Genomic DNA, 22,837 nt, shown 5'->3' with positions numbered 1-22,837 from the left:
GTTAGTTTCGCTGAATGGACAACTATACAGAGTGAAATAAATGCAATATGGACGTTTTTGGGGTCAAAAGCGGGAATGGGTGAGCTTGTAAATGCTGCAAGAACATTAGGTGAAACAGGAAATTTTGTAGATGGTTTTAAAAGACTTGTTTCAAATGTTTTAACAAACACAAAGAAATTATTTAGATATACCATACATAACGGACGGATTTTCGAACAGGTAGCAACAAACCCTCCGGTTATGGCTGCGTTGATGATGGTTAGAGATATAAAACCACGTAACGACGGGAACGAAGAACATGAACAACAGAGCCCAACGGGCTCAGAGCCACATAGTGGCGAGGATACTGGTCGGGTTATTCAAGACATTAAAAACGTGTATCCTGAAGTTATTGATTTATTTAGAGGAGTTAATGATTCAATTTCAAAACATTCTATAACCCTCGATGAAGAGAATAAATTAACAGATTATATATTCGTCATTATTGCAGAATTAATGAAGAGAATAAATGAAAAAGGAATTGGTGATATCATTAATGTCAGCGATGTAATGATGAAAAGAAATTTTGACTCATTATTTACAAAACCGAAAACAGAATATAGTCTTTATGACGTAATTACCGAATTAATGAAAAAGATTAATGATAATAAGAGTTCTGGCGGAAGAGTTGAATTAGAAGTGAATGATGTTAATGAGAAATTAGCCGAAAAAGCAGATAAAAACCACGTTCATTATATAACTTCAGACGAACAGATTATAACGGACTACCATGGATATTTAACACGAAGTGATGAAGCGAAGACAAAAAATGTTAATGAAAGAAGATATAAATACATTCGTGCTAAAGGTTATGACATAAGCTGTACTGTACAGTATGACACAGGTAAAGCACCAGAAGCATTTAGTTATAACGATGAAATTTATGCCTCTACTTTCTCTGTTAATGGTGTATTAGTTGAACCAAGATTTATGTTAAGAGTTAAGGCAAAAATAACGTTTGAAGATGCTATTAAAAGTAAAGCTGACAAAGTTGAACTTGACGCAACGAACAAAGTTTTGAAATCTCATAAACACAACATCTCCGATATAAATGAACTTCAAACTTCTTTAGACAGTAAAGCTGACAAGAACCATACACATAAATCCTTCACTACTGTTAGAGCAGACGACATAATATTGAACTTTGACCTTGGTTCAAGTGCACCATTAGAAAATCCAAGTACAAGCGTAAAAGATACTCTTAACAGTTTAGATAACAGTTGCAGGAACATTGAAAGTCATGCCAGAAACTTTGAAGCACATGAACTACCAGCAATGTTAGATAAGAAAGCAGACAAGAACCATACACATAAATCCTTCACAACTGTTGCTATAGAAAGTATTGAAGGAACGGTTGAAGAAACTGGTGCGGAGGGCATGCATTATATTGTAAACCTCCTAACTTTCCACAAGGTTTAACATCGGATGACGACATAACGACGATGAGAAACATTAGATGTAAAGATGTTTATGTCATGAAGGATGAACATAATATTAAATTCACTGCTCAAGATTTATATGACAAGAAAGCAGACAAGAACCATACACATAAATCCTTCACTACTGTTAGAGCAGACGACATAATATTGAACTTTGACCTTGGTTCAAGTGCACCATTAGAGAATCCAAGCACAAGCGTAAAAGATACTCTTAACAATTTAGATAAGAGTTGCAGGAATACCGAAGATCATGCCAGAAACTTTGAAGCATATGAACTACCAGCAATGTTAGAAGAAAGCAGATAAAACTTATGTGGATGCAGAACTAACAAAGAAATTTTCGAAACCAGATACAATGACATTTACAACAGAAATTATAAATGGTGAACCAGCAACTCCATTTGAATTTGTTAGAGGTCTTCAACCAGATACTTTTGAATTTTTCTTGGATAATTCTATTGAACTAACATTACATTATAAAAGTGGAACAAATGCAACATTTCATCCGGGAGATACATTCCAAATGGTATTTAATGACATAAGTTCTTTAGAATATGTTTATAGAGTTATGAGCATATATGATTTAATATATCCTATAGGAGCTGTTTATACGTCTATGAATCCAATAAATCCAAACACTTTATTTGGTGGTAGATGGTATGAAATAGTTGACAGTTTTCCATTCTACACTAATACGCAGTCAATGAAGATGGGAGGTTCAAAGAAAATAGGTATTGAAAACCTTCCTTCACATATGCATAGGTTCAGTGGAAGAACATCTGTGGAAGGAAACCATTCACATTCAATAACAAAAAGAGGTTATACAAATCTTGCAGCGGGTTCGGATAGACAGGGAATGCAGATATGATATCACAACTGACCCCAAAGATGTTAGCACAGGTATTTTCTGTGGAACTGCAGGAAATCATACACATGTTGTAGCTGGTATTACAGACCCAGCAGGTAATGGAAAAGATTATATGCCTCCTTATATAACAATGCACGCTTGGATACGAGTTGGTTAAAATCTTTAACTTTACATAAATGAGCTTGAAAGAAGTATTCGAACAACATCCATGGAGGTCATTTAAGAAGTTCAATGAAGCTGCAAAGAGTTGGGGATTTACTAACAGAGCTGAAGTGAAAAGGTTCTTTGACAAAAATGTTGTACATCAAACAAAAATAAATCCTTACGACTACTTTTTACCAATTTACTCCAACACTCCTGACGCATACCAATTTGACACTCTCATTCAAAGCAGAAAAGGAGGACATAAACCATTCCTCATCTTCATAAATGTTAACACTCGTAAAGCATATGCATATAATGAAAATAAAGGAACTCATGAAGTGTTAAGAGTTTTACAAAAGTTTGTAGCAGAACATAGCCCAAGTATTTTAACATCAGACCAAGACGGTGCATACCTCAGCAACGAAATCACAGAATTTCTCATTAAGCATAACATAACTCACTACACTACTGAAGACCATAACCATAACATACTCGGTATCATAACCGCTTCATAAGACTCTCAGAGATTTAAATCAAGAGCGAGACTTTACCGAAGAAACAATGAAACATTTTCTCGAAGTATATAATTCCTCAACACATTCTACAACAGGACATACACCAAATTCAATGACACAACAACAAGAAGAAAAGTATATACAAAAGAAACGAAGCCAAACACAAAATATCAGAAATTCAAACAATTTACCTCATTCCTGGTACAAAAGTTCGTGTAGTTCTTGACGACAAACCATTGACAAAGAAACGTTTAAGGTTAAGTCGAAATTATTATATCGTAGACTCTACGCAAGGTAATGGATATCTTATAAAAGCTGCTGACGACTCCATAGCATTTTACCCTCGACATAAATTAGTCGAAAGTAGTAATGGCAAACTTGCTGAAACCATTGACGAAGCAAAGCGAGGAGTGGTTATTGAAATACTTGACTATAACACAAACGATGACACTTATAAAGTAAGATATGAAGGAGGCGTTGAAGATGTTATACCATCTAAGAACTTGAGAGAATCTAAACCAACTCATCTGGGACCATTAGAGCGGGAGTACTGGAAAGATAAAAACATGCCAGAAAGAATAAGAAAATTCTTCTAAACTTTTTCGTTGGATGTAAATCAGACAAAAATATAATTTAGGTGAAGAGGTGAGATTCACCTGTTTTCTCACCTTTTTTTCACCTCTTGAACTTTTTATAACATTCGGTCATAACTTCATCAATTTCATTTAAATCACGATTTAAAAACTCATTGACTTCATCTTCAACCGTGTCATCTTGTAATAAGAATATTTTCTTTAGTTTCATGTCAACATCCCGAACAGCACAAAGGATAAAATCATATTCATTTCTTCCGTTAAACATACTTTTTCTTTCTCGTTCATCGTTAAATAAATTATTGAAAATATAAACAGCGGTGTAAAAGTTATGTACTGTGTTAAATGTTGAAGCTTCACCTATTTTAGATTTTAGGATTCTTTTAGTAAGTAAATTGTTATCGTTCTTTCTCTTTTCCTTATCGTTCATGTCGAATCTGTCGAACCACATATCCTGTATTTCATCGAATTTACGAACTATAGAATCCGTCATTTCCCTGGTTAATGAGGGGTAATCATTATTAATTTTTTCATATAATTTGTCCATATGATTTTCATCGACGTTTCCGGAAAGCATTTAATTAAAGCAAAAATATATTATAGGTGAAGAGGTGAGATGTCACCCGTTTTCTCACCTGTTTTCTCACCCCAGTTTTTCACAAGCGTTTTACATGAATTGTACGATGTATATTTGAAATCCTAAACAATTTCGTAGCTTCTATTTCTTCTGTCAGTATGTCAAAAGTTTTAACAATGCCGAAAGTTTCTTTATATTTCTTCTTGACGTCAGATAGAAGGAAATCGTCAGCAGTTGGATAGTTTTTGTTCAGAAATGCTAACATGTCCATTTTATTTTCTGCTGGCTTTTCTGCTTCTTTCTTTAAGTCTGCATAGTCGTTTCGCATTCTTTCTATCTCTTTGACGGAGTAGTTATATTTCCTAATTGCTGCTTTACATTTAGAACATTGCGGATTCATTTTTGCGTTATATTCTGAAACCTTACCTGCTAAAACAACTAAGGCGTCAATGGTTTTCTTTAACTCAAAAGCAGTTGGTCTTATCTGTTCGTTCCATATTTTACCTCTTCTATCTTTATCTCTTATCTGCCATACACATTCAGCAACTAACGAAACAAAGTTATCGTAGGTCTTAAACTCCCCGGATTTATATATGTCAGAAACATTCTTATATACCATGTCGCAATCTTTGTCCATAACCTTATGGTTGCAATGAAATCCTAGAAACTCATAGTTTACCTTTCGAATGAACTTCTTTATTTCTACTGAGTCAGTTGGTTTCACTTCTATTTCATCGAATTCAGGAATAGTTAGTTTTTGATGCTGAATTTCAGGTAGTTTAGGTAAATGGTCAATAATGTCCTGCATTTCATAAAGATACTGTTCATTTGTTTCATCTTTCGCACTACAGTCTAAATTACTTGTTAAAAGTTCTTGCTTTATCTTCTGGATTTTTGTTTCGAAAGTATATGAAGAAGGAATGAAGCTTTTCATCTCTACTAACATAGATGTTGGATTCATGACTAACGAGTTTGGTGAAGTTGTTGTGGACAGAGTCCCGCCGTTCGCGGCTTGAATTGTTGTTGTGCCGATTGTTGAAATCATATCTTTACATACAAAATAAAAAAATAAATAAAATAAAACTAACGTTATTTTTTCTATCTTAAGGAAATTCATGAAAATTCAAGACCCTTTGGGTCTCGCCGCTTAGCGGCTGAGGGTGAGAAATTAGGTGAAAAAAGAGGTGACATCTCACCTCTTCACCTATAATATATTTTTGGTCATTTACACTCATTTACGAAGAAGTTATGACAAAGCATTTACGATGAAATCTTGACAAGGCATTTACGAAGAAGTTATGACAAAGCATTTACGAAGAAGTTATGACAAAGCATTTACGAAGAAGTTATGACAAAGCATTTACGAAGAAGTTATGACAAAGTCACGAGGGTGAAAAAACAGGTGAGAAAACAGGTGACATCTCACCTCTTCACCTAAATTATATTTTAGGTCAAAGCTTCCACGAGAGAAAAGATTCCTCATTCGCTAAGGATTCCAAAAATGAAAAAATCATTGATTTCGGCTGAGAAAAAACAGCAAAACCCTTCTTCCACGGGAACAAAGAAATAAAGAAGAAATAAAGTAAATTTTTTATTTATTCCCGTGGAAGATAGAGCACTTTTATGACACTTTTTATTCACGACAAACAAGACAAATAAAGAAAATAAGAAAATACGGCGCTGTCGCGGTTCGAACCACAGACCCTGACCCCTCCATAACACCACCTTAGACCACTGTGCTACGTAGCCTGTCGACATAAGATTTTATAAATTGCATATTTGACGTAAATTTATTTCCATCTGGCTTCCCACTGCATAAGATATTCATACGTGTTTGTAAGACATTCATTAAACTTCTTTTCTATTGCATCTAATCTTGCGTTATTTTTTTCAATAACTTGTCTGTATTCTTCATCATCTCCAGCAGTGTTTGGGTCTTCACGTTTAAAATATTCATTGTTAACCAATTTTTTATCTACAAATTTTATTAGTGTTTGATTCACTTCGTTATGATAACGGTCATATTCTTTCAATACGTAAGTGAAGACAAAATGCGTCGTACCTTCAATCTTAAAGCTTAAAGAACTTTCAACACAGTTTTGAGGGTCTGTCAGTGCGTCAATGAGATAGTATTCGAAGTCAGTCAATAATCTTTTTAAAGTCATTTCATACAGGATAAAATTTAATGTTGTGAAGAAATAGTGTTTATCTCAGAAAAAATAACGCTAATTTTATTTTTATTTATTTTTTTATCCTGTATGTAAGGACAGATATGTCAACATTAGAGAACACAACAACTGCTATCGTTCATGAAGTCATAAATGAAGAATACGAGTACATACAATATAACAAACAATTGAGACTCATTCGTTCTGTCAAAGACGACATGTACCAAATGCAAAGTATTTTGACGGCTTGTTTTGCTCCAGATACTAAGCTTCCTAAAGACTGGTTTAGGAACCAAAGCACCATAGAACTATTAAGTGAAGCACAGCGAGACGTACTTTTTTCTGAAAACAGTGAAGAACAGCGAGTAGGTAAAAAATCCCAGTCGCCAAAACTCTATGAAAACCGTGAAAAATTGCCAAACGGTTTGAGAGGATATTATGTTCATAGACTTTTAGTAAATGTTGTAGCAATGTGGGCTTCACCACGTTATGCTTGGTATGTTTGTAAACTTCTTGACGAAATTCACAGACAAGAACGTGGAGAGATGGAAAAGAAACTTCAAGCAAAAGATGAAGTCATTGAATCCAAAGACAAAAGCATACAGAAAAGAATACCACGTTCAGTACCAAAAGGAAAGGAAAAGAGTTATAAGTATATGATTATACTGAAGAGTTGGAGAAAGAAGAAGATAGAGATATGGTTATGTTGCATTTAGTCAGAAGAAACAACAAAAGCTTTTACGACCTTGCTAAAATATATAAATCTGACAGAAACTGGTTCTATCGTGAAAACTTACCGATTTCAATGACACCGAATGAGCAAATAAAGAAATTGTCAAAAATACTCTTCCTCAAACACACTATGACATCAAAGGTTGCACAATACTTACCTTCAAAGAAGACTTAACATTACTGAAGGAAAAAATAACAGAATATTTCGATAACTTCAAAGAGGAAGAATGAAGTCACGACAACATTAACGAAGAAGTCACGACAACATTAACGAAGAGAGAATGAGGTGAAAAAACAGGTGATATCTCACCTCTTCACCAAAAATATATTTTTGGTTAAATAGCTTCAGGGTCAATTTCTTCAACCATTTCACTTCCTTCGTCAATGTCAATTGAAGCTTCTTCAACCTTTGGTAAGAACTTTTGTATAACATCTTTGTTCGTTATTGTCTTCAGAGATGAAGGATAATATTTCACAGATGTTTCACCCTTCTTATATTCTTTCTGTTCGGAAAGATTCATAGCAATACTGAAGAAGTCAATGTTGGAGTTCTTTATGACAGTATAGTGTGTATCTTTGACATTCACGAAGAAACCCTTTTGTTTCAAAACTACTGCTAACTCTTGTGAAGTATAACGTTTGCGGTCAATGACGATAGCTAATGGTCTGACATACTGACCAAACTTAGATTCTTTCACAAACTTCTTGTTAAAGATAACATTAACGTTTGAAGCATTATTGAACTCATTCTTGATGGCAGTAGCGAGAGCATTGTATGAAAAGAACTTGCAATCTTGCATGTGTTTCATTAAAATAAAAATATTAAATTATTTTGAAAAATAACTTAAAAAAAATCTAATCTAATTTTTTCAAAAAATATTTTTTTATTTCCTACTAAAGATGTATCGGAAGTTGTCTAAGTTAGAACACTCGGAAATAAAACAACTTCTTACAGAAGCTAATATAGATGTTGCAAAGCATTACGCAACAAACAAAAAAGCACTCGCTGACTTCATTAAAGACTATAATGGTGCAATAAGTTATGATAGAATTCATGAGTTCATAAAGCCGCAACGCGGCGAGGACGAAGTCCATGCAAGAGCATTTCCTTTAAATGACATTGCTATTGACTTATATCATAGACGTTCAGTACCTCATGAAGTAAGAAGAGAGATGTTTGACATAACAAATGCAAACGTTGGTGAAACAAGAAGAGCTGTACCTCATGAAGTAAGAAGAGAGATGTTTGACATAACAAATGCAAACGTTGGTGAAACACGAAAGAGAGATGACACACTGAAACAACAGAGAAGAGAGATGTTTAAAAGTGCTATAGAACAAGTTCGCAAAGCTAACGATGTCATTCGTTCCATTGACGACAAACCAAAAGAAGGTGAGAGATGGTTAAAGAAAGATGAAGAGAATAGGAAGAGAAATGTGAAGTCAGGCAATAGACTCATTGACTTTAACATCGAAGCTTTAGATGAACCAAACAGAGACTACTTACACAAACATTTCGGTAAGGTTTTCATGAGACTCTTAGAGAAAATTAAAATAAACTCCAACAGAGATGGATGGTATGTTATAAACTTGGTGGAAAGTATGAATGTTCTACGTTAAACCTCAATAATATTGGAACATTACTACATCAGCTCTTGAAGGAGAACTTTATATCAGAGATAGAAGCAAATGCTGCAGGTATTGTTGAAATGCACTATGACTTCTTCTTGACAAACATAAAGAATCTTACCGAAATAAAGATGTATGATTTAACAGAATATGAAGGCTTAACGATGTCAGATGTAAAGAAAGGCAAACCAAAAAAGAGACCATATAGAGATGAAAGCACACTGACAAATGACCAGAAAGCCATTTTGGAAGCTCTTAAGCAAACAGGAAACCCAGCACTTATAGAAAGCTTTTGGAAAGATAATGGTGAAAAGAAGTTTTATAAGAAGAGAAGCGGTCAGTTCTGGAAGTATCTTTGCACATTACCTATAAATCTTGAACGCTACCAAATCTTCAATGAACTGAACAAAAGAACTGCAACACTTATGACAGAGGACAATTGTTTCGTTTATGCTTGCATTCAGGCTGGAGTAAATGAAGAAACTATTGACCACATGAGAGAAGTCATTCGTGTTAGAGACTTTCCTCAAAGTAAAGTACAAGAAATTTCGACGCAACAGGTATAGCATTTAATGTTACCATTGGTTATTTCAATGACTCAAGACATAATGAAATAAAGAGATATATACCAAAAGAATGCGAAACTGTTAGAACTATTGACTTACTTCTTGTTGAAGACCACTACATGCTAAATGAAAGATTACCAATGACAACATACTTCATTCGAAACTATATAGAAATCTTCAAAGTGTGGTGGAATGAACATTGAGAAACAGATGAAGATTTATACAAAGAGAGAAGATAAATATGTAGTTCGTTATGATAGAACAACACCGCTATGGGATGTTATGAAAACATTGTGGGAGTGCAAATATTTCGAACCTATTTCTTATGGAGAACTTTTCACATATACTACTGACTTATATAAACAGAACCTTGCACCATTTAAAGATTTGACATATGCTCCAAAGTATTGTGTACAACTGAAGAAGAAAGCAGAGTCAAAAGAAGTAAATAAAGCTAAATGTAAATTCATTCCTGAGCACGTTTTCTTTGCTGACTTTGAGTGTAGTACAGGCTTTCATAAAGCTTTTAACATCTGTTATGACAGTGAAGATGGTTCAGTGAGTGAAAGCATTTGGGGTCAAAACTGTGCAACAGAATTTTTGGAAAGACTTCCTGACAAGAGTTTAATATATTTCCACAACCTCAGTTATGACATAAACTTCATCTTAAGACACATGACAGAAGTGAAAGGAACTCCCATCATTAAAGGTTCACGAACAATGCAAATAACTGGTTTATATAAAGGACGGGCAATTATTATAAAAGACTCTTACAGTGTTATAAATAAGAAGCTTAAACTATTTCCTGCTATGTTTAACTTACAAACAGGACCGAAAGAAGTATTTCCATATAACTACTACAGCAGTGTTTTGTTAGCAAATGACAACAGAACTGGTGTCATTTCTGAAGCATGTAAGTTTATCCATGATGCAGATACATTTATGAAAACATAGATTCCATCAAAGGTTGCAGAATAGATGAAAACCACTTCGACTTAGAAAAATATAGCACGTTTTACTGCAAACAAGATGTAAGAATTTTAAGAGAAGGTTTTGTAAAGTTCCGCAATGACTTATTGAAAGAGTTTGATTTAAACGTTTATGACTACGTTAGTATTTGTTCTATTGCTAACAAATTGTTTGAGAACAGAGTATACTTCCCGAATGGAAATCTTTATGACCTCTCAAATAAACCAAGAGAATTTATTTCGAGATGCATTCAAGGTGGAAGATGTATGTTGTCAGATAACATGAAACAAAAGAGCAAAAAGAAACTCATTGCTGACTTCGACACTGTTTCATTATATCCTTCAGCTATAGCAAGACTTTATACTTTAGAAGGTATTCCAAAAGTATTGAAGGAAGAAATGTTAAGCACAGAGTATCTCATGAGACATTTATTCGATGATGACCAAAAGGAACCCATTGGTGAAAAGTTTATGTCTGGCTTCTTTGTTCTCATTAAGATAACAGAGATTGGTATACCCAGACACTTTCATTTAATAGTTTGCGACCCTGAACTAAATCCAGAACTTAACGTTCCAAGAAGTTCAAACACTTGCTGTCTCATGTATGTTGACCATATAACATTACAAGACCTCATAAAATATCAATGTGTCAAATGTGAAGTGTTGCAAGGATACTATTACGATGGAAACAGAGATATGAGAATAAGAGATGAAGTAAAGAAGTTGTTTGAGTTAAGGTTAAAGTATAAGAAAGAAGGAAACCCCTTACAAGAAATTATAAAACTCATTCTGAACAGCATTTATGGCAAAACTATTCTATCTCCTATTGAGTCAAAAATAACCATAGTAAATGACAAAGATGCTATAAGATATGCTATAAGAAATTACAACCATATAGTGAAGTTCGAAGGTTTGGATGGTTCAGATAAAACTATTTTCAAGCTAACGAAAAGCATTTGCAGACACTTTAACTTCTGTCCACTTGGTGTTAATATTCTGTCTATGTCAAAACGTATTATGAATGAAGTATTCTGTACTGCAGAGACATGGGTCTTCAAATCTTTTACCAGGATACCGACAGTATGCACTTATATAATGAAGACATACCAAAGCTTGCAGCAGAGTTTAAGAAGAGATATGGTCGCGAACTTATAGGAAAGAACCTTGGTCAATTTCATAGCGACTTTGCAGAAATAACACCTGGAAAACAAAGTTTAGCTTATAAAAGTATTTTCTGTGGAAAGAAGACCTACATAGACTTACTCACTAACGATTTAAATGAAGTTGCATTTCACTGCAGAATGAAAGGCGTGAAGCAAGATGTTATTGCTTTAACCGCTAATGAAATGTTTCCTGAAGCTATACAATGCTATTACAATGAAGATAAGAACATTCACATACCTGTTGGAACATATGACAAAGACTCTGAGTTCAGTTTAATGAAACTTTACAAAGCACTTTATGATGGTCAAGAGATTGCATTCGACTTATGTAAGTCATGTCAACCTTGCTTTGCTGAAAAGTTCAACTTTTCAATAACGACTAAAACAAGCTTTATTCGTAAGTTGAAGTTCTGAGGTCATTTATTTTTGTCAGCAATGAGTCATGAATGAGTCAGTCAGAATGAGGTCATTCGTGATAAAAATAAAGCTAGCGTAGATTTTACAATACTGCGATGGTAGAGTTTAAGAGTTGTGCTTCAATGTAGAGACAGTCCTTATGGTCTGGAGGCAAGAACACTGGACATTTATGGTCATGAGTGGAGAACATGTCTATCCAAAACTCACGATTGAAGCCAGTTAATTTATAGTATTTAGGGTTAGGAAGTGGTGAAGTTCTTGTATGACCAATGAACTCATTTTCAACGCCTTTGGCTTATTAGAATAAATATTGCTTGCTTTCTATCCCAAATGCCAGGTGTTACAATCTTTGAAAATTCATTTTTCCTCGGAAGCATTGCATCATAATTGAAAACATTCTTAAAATCATCACTTGGTTCGGAGATTTGAAATCTTATACGTAATGGATTTTTTTCTCTTTAGCGACTTCATTGAATGGTGAGAATACAATGAATTGACAGTCATGAGTTCCATCTTCATTTTCATTAAATTCATAATGAAAGTCTATAAGTTGTGGCTGACTACCTTCTTCTTCAGTTGTGCAAGAAACTCACGTAAAGGCTGTAAAGTTTGTACTTCAATGTTGAACTTTTTCTCGAACATCTCATTAAATGAAATCATACATTGCAACAATGTTGTATCGTCTTTAAAGTATTTGTATATGTGAATGTTTTGGGCGCTTAAAGACTGTTCGTCATTTTCTATCTCGACTTGAAGTATAAAGTCAACCTTTCTGAAAGCACGTGTTATATACATAGATGTTATGCCAATGTACTTCTCTTCATTTATGTTCACAATCCAGTCTGTTGGAAACTTAAACGTTACTCTGTTCCCCTTTATTTTGACGTCAGGGTTTTCACTACTGAACGCAACAGATAAAGGTATTTGTCTATACATTTAGTTCGGATAAAAATAAACCATTTACTCTTTCTTTGCTTCAGCTTCTTTGCTTTTTGCTTCGCTTTCTCTAGCTTTCTTTGCCAGCAAACGTGGGTTCTTTGTCTTCCAGCAGCTAATGCAGCTAGTTGTTTTTCACTAAGTTTTCTCTTTGGTCTCTCTGGCTTTTGTTCTTGTTTTTGTTCCTTCAGTTCGGATAAAATTTGCTCGCGAATTTCTTTCTTCAATGCTTCAACATCTATGACCCCTTGGGTCTTGTCCGTAGGGCTTGTCTGAGTCATTTGACTGTAGATAAAAAACTAAATTAAAACTTTAACCGATGTAAAATGAGCTTGTCAAAATCAGAGCGAGAGTCTATTATATTAAATGACGCAGAGGAATACAACATCCTTTCTATTACGTAAGTCAGAGTAAAGATGGTAAAATATATGTAAGAAAAAGAAAGGTTCCATTAGCGAATGCAGAGAGCGACAACATTAAGGTGCATGGCAAGGGTGAAGTCCACGAAGCCCATATAAAACCTTCTGTTCAAACTGAAAAGTCAATAGAACAAGAAGAAAAGAAGCCAGATGTTCTTTCAATAACGAACCAAGAGCTTATTGCAAAGTTCGTGAATTTCATTGAAAAACAAACCGAGTCAAAGAACCCTGACCCGCCAGTGAAAGAAGTTGAGACAAAAGAGAATGTACAGTTCATTGAAAATGTCAAGAAACAACTTCCACCACGAATGCCAAGAAGAAGAGTGAGAATAATGAAGTAAATAGATATTTTTATCTGAAGTAAATACATGCAGAACGAACAGTAAACGAATTTACTCCAGCAGAGCATATTCATCAGATTCGCTCATATTTCGATATCATAGACAATGCAGTTCAAATTGGTGACACTAATAGAAAATATTCTGACGCAAAGATTCCATCACAACCTGGAACTGCTAAAGATAACACATGGGTAACATTCAATCTCTCACCTCCTGGTGAAAATATGTTGGACCTTTACAATACATTCATTACGTATAAAATGGAAGGTCAATTTATTGTAGATAAAGAAATTGGTTCAGGTTCCAATAAAACAAACCCACCAGGATTTTGGATTGGTTTCGATGACGCTTTCTATGCAGTTGCTGGATATCAAATCCTTGCAAATGGTCGTATCGTATATTCTCAAGACAACGCAAGAGAAGAAGCATATATAACTTCAAACTCACAAACTACCGAACAAATAAAGAAAGTAGATGTTTTCTCAAAGACTCGACATGAAGATGTATGGAGTCATTCGGGAACATGCAGAACAGGACAAATTGTTAGTGGTCCAATTACAGCAGGAAAATCATTTGATTTTAAGCTTCGTTTAAGAATTCCTGTTAGAAGATTCCTTCCATTAGAAGCTATTCGATTTATTCCAGCTTTTGCAGGAAACATTCAGCTTAAAGTAAAGTTCAGTAGCGACGCCTTACAATGCACATCTATATCTGTAAATGATATCATTGCTTTCAATCCAACTCTTAAAGTTGCATTTGCTTCAGATTCAAATCCACCGACAAATAAATTTGTTCCATGGAATGAACCATTCACTATGATAACGAAGGCAGTAGAAGCTAGTGGAACAGTTACTATTACAACTGTAAACCAGCAACTATTTCGAACAAAGATGGATTTTAATGAATGTTTCATTCATCCAAAGTCATTCTCTTTAGACCCTAACATTTATACAGAACTTGTAGAACATTATACAAACGAGGCTTTATGTTTTCCTGTTAAAGTTATGGATTGGATTCCTATGGACGGTTCATTCTCAAAAATACAGATAGTTCAAGTGCAACATTTACAGCAGCTTATACGCCTATTAATGTTAAAAGTATTTGGGCACTATTTAGAAAGAAAGACAACTATTATGTTAATTTTGAGAACCCTAAGTTTAAATATCTTCAGCTTTCCATGGGAGCTTATGGAAATATGCCTGCAGAACCTGAAAAATCATATGGACCTGTATTTTATGAAATGGTTGCGAACGCTTGCAATACAAACAATGATATGATAGGATTTAATGAAGATGTTATGAGGTCATTGGTGGATGATGGTAGTGTGGAACATAAATGGGATAGCTATGACAACACACATTTCTTATGTGGTTTTCCAACAGAAGTGGACTTTTGCTTCCAGCAAGGTCAAACATCTACTGCTCCAATAACATACAAATTGTCTGTTAAAGGACCTATTGAACTAGCAACTGAAAACGTACCAAAGCCACTTATTGGATTTATGAGGGATTGTTGCTTTGCATACAAGTGACAGTCAACATACCAATAATAAGACTTGATGACTATAACTTAGCCACGGACGACAGTGAGGAATAAAGGATGAACGTTTATTTTTAAAGCTTATAAATGAGTTCTTCATCAAGCTCTCGTGAACCTTCACCATCTATGAAACAAACTTTACCAAACGATTATGGAGCACCTATTGAATATTTCTTACGAGCTGCACAATGGCAAAGAGCAGTCTCACCAAGGTTAGGTGTTCCACCAGCTCCTGTCAAAAATAGCATTTGGTCAAGTCCTTATATAAAATATGGTCTCCCACTAGGTTTGCTAGCTACAGCAGGAGCAGTTATGATGTTGAAAAGAAATAAAGCAAATGTTGTAAATAATACTGAAGTAGCTGAAGTTAAACAAACTCCGACACCATCACAACAACACCTTCAATGACTCCTGAACCTATGAAAGTACAAACTCCTGTTCAAAAGTCAACTCCTAAACCGACTCCAACATTTAAACCAGAACCTACTCCTCAAATAAATCGTAAAACTCCTGCGTTTCCTTACTGAAAAAATAACGTTATTTTTATTTAATATTAAAATTTTTATTTGATTGAAATGACGACTAAAGTCACTGAAGCAATGAAACAAAAGTTTTTGGTAGAATACATTAAATCAGGAGCGGTTCCAGAAGGTTTTTACGTTCATACTATGAAGGATGGTAGAGTTCAGTTTAGAAAGATAAAGCAACCATTAGATAGAGAAGGTATATTAAGGAAGATTAAACTTCATGAGGACAACATTGCTGAACTTAAGAAGAAGTTAGAAGAGTTGGAGAAAGGAAGAGAGTTATAAAGCAATGAATTCAAGTGGGTGAAAAAAAGGTGAAAAAAGAGGTGAGATTCACCACTTCACCTAAATTTATTTTTGGATGTTTTCATACGTGTGAGGGTGGTGATATCATTAATTTTTAAGTTTATTTTTATATAAATGACGAAAACTATTGAGATAACAAACTACAACGGTCATGAGTTCAAGAATTTGTTCTTCGTTCCTCGTGAAAATACATTCTATCAGATACGAGGGAGAAAGGGTAAAGTTAGTTTGAGCGTTTACGACAACAACATAATGGGAGATATATAAAAGCAATAGATACAAATGGTAAACGTGTTTCATTAGCTTTGTCAAAACTTACAGGTATAAACTATGACAGTGATTTTGACCTATATGAAGAAGAAAGTGAGTCAGAAGATTATGAGCTGTTATGTGAAGCACAGCAATGGAAGCGCTGCAATACTTTTGTAAATGAGAACATTAGTGGGAACGTTAGTGAGAACGTTTATTTTTTCATTAGTGAAGTCGTTAGCGAAAATGTTGGTGAGCTCGTTAGTGAAGTGGTTGGCGGCTTTGTAAATATTTAAGGTTAAGTGAGTGTTGTCGTTTTGTGTTGTAAAATATACGTTAACGGTTTCGTAAAGTGTCAAATTCACAAGTATTGCGTACGGAGAAACGCAGTGCCTCAGTACCCAAGATAACCATACTAACTGGCGTATGTAATGGTCTGTGCCTTAAGTTGCTGTGGTTGCTGTTGTTTAATCATTTATTATGATTAAAAAATAAATATTTAATCTGTTATCTCATCACCTATTTTTTCTATTTGAAATTGCCATAATATTTCATTCATGAATTCTAAATCACAATCAAATAGGTCGGTTATTCTAAATTTAATATTTGATAAATCTTTTGAATGAAGAATAAATGAATTCCCGATAATTGAAACGGATATGATAAAGAAAATGTGTTTAAGTTGATGGATAAAATGTTTTGTATTGATGGGTAAGAGTTAGGGTCTAATGTTTGATGTGAAAATCTCATTGGGGTATTAACTTTATCACATTTGATTAAAATGAAATTGGAACCAGTGTCAGAATACAAAACATCCCCAACATCTTTTTCAAAATTTAATATTCCCAACAATGAACGAAGATGAGGAGTACAAAATTTAATTTTCAGCGGGAATTTAATAAGGTTATTTATTTCATCAAGTTCAAAAAGTTTATCGGGTTTTGATTTAAAATTTTCTTCATACCATCCGATAAATGATTCATTTAAATAACTTAAAATCGTGTTAATATCCCATTTTGTTATCACATTATTTATATACATATCATACGTTTTTTCATGGTCATCTTTAATAAATGATATATAATCTGAAGGGTCTAAAAGAATGGGATTAAATTTACCACTCACAGAAACGAGAGTAACATTATAAATTCCGCTAACTGTTAAATTTAATTCACAGTTATTATTCGAAATAATATTGATAATTGACATTTTTATTACGATTAAAAATATGGTAAAGCGTTATTTTCCAGTGATAAATAAAACTAGAATAAGATTACCTCAAGAATTCATAAATTCAACGAATAAGAAATTCATTCATGTTATAAATTTTAGTGTTTTCAGAAAATATGAGTCAATGTCATATTCATCATCGGGTTATATTTCACTTCATTCAAATTTAGTTCAATCAAACCCATATAATGACCATTTCATAAGATTTTCAGATGGTATTAAAAATGCAATTGATAGATTAAAATATGAACATTGACAATATCGAATTTTTGGAATTTTGGTTTAAATATCCCGATGGAAAAAAGATTGAAGTTAAAGATAAAGCTGATACTATAACAAAAACAATTACAATGACCGATCCAGATAGTGGGGAACAAAAAGAAATAAAACAAACGATAGAAACTGGTGAAAGGTCAATTATTATTGATTATGATTCAAAGGATTATTATTCAATAATGTTAATGCTTGAATATTAAATGGCCTTAACAAAGAATTTTTCAAGTGATATTTTATATTCATCAACTATTTTATTATAAATATCATTATAAGTTAAATGTAGTTCAGTTGTTGTTCCATTCTTTGATATCTTAATTGTGCTAATATCCTTTATAGGATTTATTTTTGCAACTGTTCCGCAACATGAAACCTCATCATCTATGAAAAATTGAATCTTCACGTCTGAATCTTGAACATCACAAAGAATGGCGATAATGTGAATTAATGATTCATAAGGTAAAATAATTAAACCGGATTGGTCAATTAAATTTATTATTGAATCATAATTATTAATTATTATATCACGGTAAATTTTCATTAATTCAGAATTAATGTCTATTTTATATGGCGCATTGCGACTGGAATCGTAGATTCCTGGGTTCTCAATGTTTGATGAAAGAGGCGGGGGGTATGTTGGATAAGTGGGAATTTCAACGGGTTCTTTACCGGGTTCAGATAAAATGATTGGGTCTCCATTCTCCTCATTCTTCGGTAAGTCACGAGTTAATTCAGGGCTAACATTAACTTTAACATTTTGAATAATTCGTGATTTATCATCATTTACGTTATAACCAACCGTAATCTCTGCTTTTGCGTTAGTGTTCTTTTGACTTGTGAAACGTCTTCTCATTTATAATTGAATAAAAAAAAGAAAAATATATTTAAAGTTTTATTTAGTTGTTACGGTAATATCCCAAGGTTCATCATTGTTTGCTTATACTTTCTTTGTAACTGCACCAATTATGTTATTGATATTGCTTTGAGTTTCTTCCAGTCTTATTTTATCATTTACAATATCTTTAATCATTTCATTACATGCATTCTTAAAACCATCTGATTTTTCTAATTTACGTCTATCACTTTCTTTAATTAAATCAAAGTTATAACCTTGTTGAGAATAAAGTGGTTTCTTTATCAATTCTTGAACGCTTCTGAAAGTGAAGATGAAGAAATTCTTGCCACTTGAATTGGTTTAAATTCTGCTTTCATTGCTTCTTTCTGTTCATTGAACACTGGATCGAATAAAGCAACTTTAAAGAATTTCTTAGCTGGAATTTCAGGTCTCAAATTTGCATATTGACCATCAAACTGATTAGAATATCGTGGTAATCCATCCGGTCCCTCTTCAATAGCATTTAATTCTTCATTGAAATAAGAATATGGATTATGACGGTATGAATTAATTGGACCATGTTCACCTTCTCCAATGTATTGTTTAACAGCTTTTCCATTTTCATCAAATTGCATAGGATAACGTTCATTATATGCTTTACGTTTAGGATAATCAGATACAGTTAATTTGTAACCATTTATGACTTTAATATTACCTTGACCATCAGTAACGAAAACTTCATTTATACCATCAGGCTTTCCATTTGGTCCTGTAATGTCTGCTTCATGTGCTTCCCAATTTGGACCATGACGTTTGGCATATGCTTGAGCTTCTGGTAATGTTAAAACGTTTCTCATTTGTTTAACATCCTTTTGAAGACCAGCAACAATATGAACTAATTCTTTCATTCCATCTGGAACTTTCATAGTTCTATTATATGCACCCTTTTTGTTTGTCCCTTGTTTTAATGGAACTTGTAGAAGATTTGCTATTTCTGTCATGTTTAATTATAAATAAAAAATAAAAATTAATTATAAAAAGTTAATCAAATTTAACACTTCCTTTATTTAAATCAACTATTATTTTTCCATGTTCACCTAATTGCTGATATTGTGTGTAAAGTTCATTAATGCTCATTGGTAAATTCACTTGATAAAGCATAACGTTCAACTGTTGACGACTAAACCCACTGAAAATGAAAAGGGTGGACAGGTTTGATTTAATGTTTGTGCTTAATGCTTTGAAGTATTGAACAGCCATAAAGAATGAACACTGAATGTGTCGACATTGAGTTAATAACTGATTAAAATATGATTTCTCATTTGTTATTAGTTTTGATTTCACTGCATCATCTAGAAAAATGAGTGAATGCAAAAATTCTCTATCAAAATTTGAAATAGAAAGTGTTTCAAATAATTCATCCCGTTGTTTATCAATAATTTTATCCTCTAATCCTTGCTTCTTGATTGTATTATATAATTCTTTATACATTAAAAAGTTTTTTAAATAATCTTCTGCTTCTTCTTGTGATAAATAAATAATTGGAATTTTGATTAAATGCTTTAAAGATTCAAATGTATCATCTGAAGGTGAACCTGAACGGTTGATATAAATTAACACATGTGAATAGGGGGAAGTGTTAGCAATAATGATAATTTGTTTTAATATCGTTAATGTTTTACCTTTATTTTGTTTACCAATTGCTGCTGTGATTGAATTTAAGTAACATTCAGAATATGGAATTTTCATTAATTTTTCCTTAGATAGAGCATTTCTATTATCACTCAATGCTTCATTAATCATATCATCTATGTAGGTATTATATACATCTGTTAATTCTTCAGAATTGAAATCCATTTAATCAAAAATAAATTTATAATTTTAAACATTTCTATTCATCAATATTTCATCATATGAACTTCTATACTGTGGTGGTGTACCTGTTGGATGATATTTCAAACCTTCATCCGGTGTCCATGTCCAATACGTAGTCCTAGTAAACCAAACCTGAGGAGGATTTGTCACCTTTGAACAGTAAGTGTCATTTACACCCTGAATGATTGGATAAGCTTTCACTTGTACTGTAACTTGTGAATTGAAAGTTTCTAATCCATCAAAGAATATACCCGCTCCATCACGTTGAACTGGAATAGTGCATAAGAATGAAGTTTGGTCTTTCCATGTTCTAGTTAATGGCTTGCCATCATCATCATTTAGTGGTCTAGTTAATGAGTCCTCGTATTCTTCCGTGCATTCATTCACTCCATCTAAATCAGAAGCTTGAAGCATACGTGTAAAGAATATGTCGCCCACTGTGGTCATCGCTTGATCGGGGAAGTTTCTGGAATCTATAGTGACCTGAAGACCTCGAAGCATTGGATTTTCTAAAACTGTTCTTTGCATTGCATTCTTCGGAAATGTTAACACAACATCTGTAACATTATGAAGAGCGTATGAGAAATCTGAGCTGATACCTTCAGGAGTGATGCAACCTCCATTTAGTGAACGAACGTCAATATGTTGAGCTGGAATCATGAATGGATCTTCCTTACTGAATAAACGTGGTATTGCTTTCACTGATTCTTCAATTAAACCGTATCCTGGTGTAATGCATTTATCCTCTAAAACTTCCATCTTTATGCATGAAATAATAACGTCATCAACTGTTGCGTCAGCAGATGTAGCGGCTAAGCTTGTAATTAATTTGGTAGGAAGTCCGATTTGTTGGAATTTGCGATCATATTTAAACATGATTCATAATCTTTTCATAATTTTCATCAGTTATCTTTTCATAAACGTAATTTTGTAAATCAGCAACTCTTAACGGGTCAACCTGACAAAATACTAAAGTATCCCTGAAAACATAATATTTAAGAATGATATCACCAAATGATTTAGGATAATCATCGAACGCCTGAAATGCTAACAAATCATTTACCGGAATAATCATATCAAAAGTGATATCAACTTCTTCATTTGCTTTCTTGAAAACTTCTGAAGGGTCAATATATTTACCACATACTGAGTTATCATATTTTTGAACATTATTATATAACGAATGAACAAACTTTTTAACTTTCCTTTCTGATTTTGGTTTATATGTTGCAAATGCGAAAGATTCACGGGCGCAATCCATTTGAAGATAACCGGCATCACCTCTTTCGGTTTCTACTTCTAATTGTTTAAAGTTTTGATTTGATGATTTGTAACCAACGAATAAACGCATGCATTTAAAAGCGGCATCACATGTGAAAGCTTTATTTGAAACTAGAGTTACTTTAACTTTGCGTTTAATATATGTGTCACCTAATTGGTTCACATCATGAGCCGGATTTGTAATTCTTAAATGAGTTTGTTTATCATCAAAATATGGAGTATCAGAGTCATAGCATGAACTTTCAAGTTCTCTATAATATCTTCTACCGTCATTCTTTGCGAATATTTCATTTATCTTTTCGAATGAATGAAATACATTTCCATTAATCGGTTTAGTGTTTGGCACCAAATAGTTAGTCGTCATTTATTATTAAATAAAAAATCAAAATTAAAAGATGAAAATGAATTTTTAATTTTAATGAAATAATCAACTATGGCTGCAGGTATATTTAAGAAACTGTGGGATAAAGTAAAAAGAGGAGCGCATAAAGTTTGGGAAACAATGAAGAAGGGAGCAAATTGGATATTTAAGAATAAAGAAGCAATTAGTGACGTAGCTGAATCAATAACACCAAAAGCTGCCCCAATAAGAGAAATTTTAAATAAAGGAGAAAAAGTTTATCAAAGATTACAACCGATACTAAGATAAAAATAATATTTATTTTTCCACTATCTACCCCCTATTTTATTAAGTATTCCTTCAGCAATTCCACCAATTGCGTTACCTGCTTGTGCTCCCATCGCCGGATTACCTGCTTTAGTACCTAATACTCCACCTATGATAGTTCCTGCCGTTTTCGCTACTGGTGCCAAAAAGTTTGCAACAGGTTTAATAACCTTTTTATAAACCCAACCTGCAGCTTTCTTAATTCCATCCCATAATTTTTTAAAGAATCCTGCCGCCATTTCTGATTTAATATTAATTAAAAAATATATTTCATCACTTATATTCTAATTTTTATTTAATGATAAATGAAACCAATTTTAAAAATAAATGAAACAGAGGAGGAAGAAATAAATGAAAGTGGAAATGTTGAGATATAAAAATTGCTCACATTTGCTCACATTTTGGCACTTTTTTGTACGTTTGTCAAAAAATTGTGAGGAAGATCTCACAAAAATAGTCAAAATGTGAGCAAATTTTGAGAAGTGCTCACATTTTGACATACGATTATTTTCATACGTTTTTTTGATGAATTCTAATAAAA

General features: G+C 33.2%; 14 protein-coding genes and 6 pseudogenes across 20 annotated transcripts, besides 5 other annotated features; 10 read left to right on the top strand and 10 right to left on the bottom strand.

Annotated features, from left to right (window-relative positions):
• Positions 1–16,556: part of a mobile genetic element that runs on past the window's edge.
• Positions 1–20,216: part of a mobile genetic element that runs on past the window's edge.
• TVAGG3_0257960 lies at positions 1,482–2,296 on the top strand (annotated as a pseudogene). The gene has a single exon. A coding segment is annotated over exon 1 (815 nt).
• Positions 3,681–4,091, bottom strand: TVAGG3_0257950 (uncharacterized protein; the record flags this gene model as incomplete). The annotated part of the gene is made up of 1 exon (XM_051228299.1): positions 3,681–4,091. The coding sequence occupies one exon, from the start codon at positions 4,089–4,091 to the stop codon at positions 3,681–3,683; it is 411 nt and encodes a 136-aa protein (XP_051098029.1).
• On the bottom strand, positions 4,602–5,220 carry TVAGG3_0257940 (organellar and viral DNA polymerase type B; the record flags this gene model as incomplete). The annotated part of the gene is made up of 1 exon (XM_051228298.1): positions 4,602–5,220. A coding segment is annotated over one exon (619 nt), but the record flags the coding sequence as incomplete, so codon positions are not given.
• Positions 5,966–6,340, bottom strand: TVAGG3_0257930 (uncharacterized protein; the record flags this gene model as incomplete). Its single annotated transcript, XM_051228297.1, has 1 exon — positions 5,966–6,340. One exon carries the CDS (start codon positions 6,338–6,340, stop codon positions 5,966–5,968), a length of 375 nt encoding a protein of 124 aa, XP_051098027.1.
• On the top strand, positions 6,448–6,966 carry TVAGG3_0257920 (KilA, N-terminal/APSES-type HTH, DNA-binding family; the record flags this gene model as incomplete). The annotated part of the gene is made up of 1 exon (XM_051228296.1): positions 6,448–6,966. A coding segment is annotated over one exon (519 nt), but the record flags the coding sequence as incomplete, so codon positions are not given.
• TVAGG3_0257910 (uncharacterized protein) lies at positions 7,552–7,884 on the bottom strand (the record flags this gene model as incomplete). Its single annotated transcript, XM_051228295.1, has 1 exon — positions 7,552–7,884. A coding segment is annotated over one exon (333 nt), but the record flags the coding sequence as incomplete, so codon positions are not given.
• On the top strand, positions 7,976–8,517 carry TVAGG3_0257900 (organellar and viral DNA polymerase type B; the record flags this gene model as incomplete). The annotated part of the gene is made up of 1 exon (XM_051228294.1): positions 7,976–8,517. A coding segment is annotated over one exon (542 nt), but the record flags the coding sequence as incomplete, so codon positions are not given.
• On the top strand, positions 9,481–10,224 carry TVAGG3_0257890 (organellar and viral DNA polymerase type B; the record flags this gene model as incomplete). Its single annotated transcript, XM_051228293.1, has 1 exon — positions 9,481–10,224. One exon carries the CDS (start codon positions 9,481–9,483, stop codon positions 10,222–10,224), a length of 744 nt encoding a protein of 247 aa, XP_051098023.1.
• TVAGG3_0257880 lies at positions 10,506–11,815 on the top strand (annotated as a pseudogene). The gene has a single exon. A coding segment is annotated over exon 1 (1,310 nt).
• Positions 12,362–13,035, bottom strand: TVAGG3_0257870 (annotated as a pseudogene). The gene has a single exon. A coding segment is annotated over exon 1 (674 nt).
• TVAGG3_0257860 lies at positions 13,081–13,514 on the top strand (annotated as a pseudogene). Its single transcript has one exon. A coding segment is annotated over exon 1 (434 nt).
• On the top strand, positions 13,775–15,045 carry TVAGG3_0257850 (annotated as a pseudogene). The gene has a single exon. A coding segment is annotated over exon 1 (1,271 nt).
• Positions 15,141–15,461, top strand: TVAGG3_0257840 (uncharacterized protein; the record flags this gene model as incomplete). Its single annotated transcript, XM_051228292.1, has 1 exon — positions 15,141–15,461. The coding sequence occupies one exon, from the start codon at positions 15,141–15,143 to the stop codon at positions 15,459–15,461; it is 321 nt and encodes a 106-aa protein (XP_051098022.1).
• On the top strand, positions 15,629–15,865 carry TVAGG3_0257830 (uncharacterized protein; the record flags this gene model as incomplete). Its single annotated transcript, XM_051228291.1, has 1 exon — positions 15,629–15,865. The coding sequence occupies one exon, from the start codon at positions 15,629–15,631 to the stop codon at positions 15,863–15,865; it is 237 nt and encodes a 78-aa protein (XP_051098021.1).
• Positions 15,866–16,556: a terminal%2Cinverted (terminal inverted repeat of Maverick-1B transposon ID:TVAGG3_0257820).
• Positions 17,838–18,491, bottom strand: TVAGG3_0257810 (uncharacterized protein; the record flags this gene model as incomplete). Its single annotated transcript, XM_051228290.1, has 1 exon — positions 17,838–18,491. One exon carries the CDS (start codon positions 18,489–18,491, stop codon positions 17,838–17,840), a length of 654 nt encoding a protein of 217 aa, XP_051098020.1.
• Positions 18,576–19,083, bottom strand: TVAGG3_0257800 (annotated as a pseudogene). Its single transcript has one exon. A coding segment is annotated over exon 1 (508 nt).
• Positions 19,515–20,093, bottom strand: TVAGG3_0257790 (uncharacterized protein; the record flags this gene model as incomplete). Its single annotated transcript, XM_051228289.1, has 1 exon — positions 19,515–20,093. A coding segment is annotated over one exon (579 nt), but the record flags the coding sequence as incomplete, so codon positions are not given.
• Positions 20,217–20,354: 138 nt separating the features above from the next.
• TVAGG3_0257770 (uncharacterized protein) lies at positions 20,355–21,224 on the bottom strand (the record flags this gene model as incomplete). Its single annotated transcript, XM_051228288.1, has 1 exon — positions 20,355–21,224. One exon carries the CDS (start codon positions 21,222–21,224, stop codon positions 20,355–20,357), a length of 870 nt encoding a protein of 289 aa, XP_051098018.1.
• Positions 21,225–22,062: 838 nt separating this feature from the next.
• On the top strand, positions 22,063–22,278 carry TVAGG3_0257760 (uncharacterized protein; the record flags this gene model as incomplete). Its single annotated transcript, XM_001291539.1, has 1 exon — positions 22,063–22,278. The coding sequence occupies one exon, from the start codon at positions 22,063–22,065 to the stop codon at positions 22,276–22,278; it is 216 nt and encodes a 71-aa protein (XP_001291540.1).
• Positions 22,279–22,298: 20 nt separating this feature from the next.
• Positions 22,299–22,535, bottom strand: TVAGG3_0257750 (N-acetylmuramoyl-l-alanine amidase family; the record flags this gene model as incomplete). The annotated part of the gene is made up of 1 exon (XM_001291538.1): positions 22,299–22,535. The coding sequence occupies one exon, from the start codon at positions 22,533–22,535 to the stop codon at positions 22,299–22,301; it is 237 nt and encodes a 78-aa protein (XP_001291539.1).
• A 129-nt stretch (positions 22,536–22,664) lies between these two features.
• Positions 22,665–22,837: part of a mobile genetic element that runs on past the window's edge.
• Positions 22,665–22,837: part of a terminal%2Cinverted (terminal inverted repeat of Phantom-3 transposon ID:TVAGG3_0257740) that runs on past the window's edge.

Source organism: Trichomonas vaginalis, chromosome V, assembly GCF_026262505.1.
Source record: "Trichomonas vaginalis G3 chromosome V, whole genome shotgun sequence".
Taxonomy (NCBI): Eukaryota; Parabasalia; order Trichomonadida; family Trichomonadidae; genus Trichomonas; species Trichomonas vaginalis.
The sequence above is the reverse complement of the archived record's forward strand: the minus strand, read 5'-3'. Positions and strand labels throughout refer to the sequence as shown.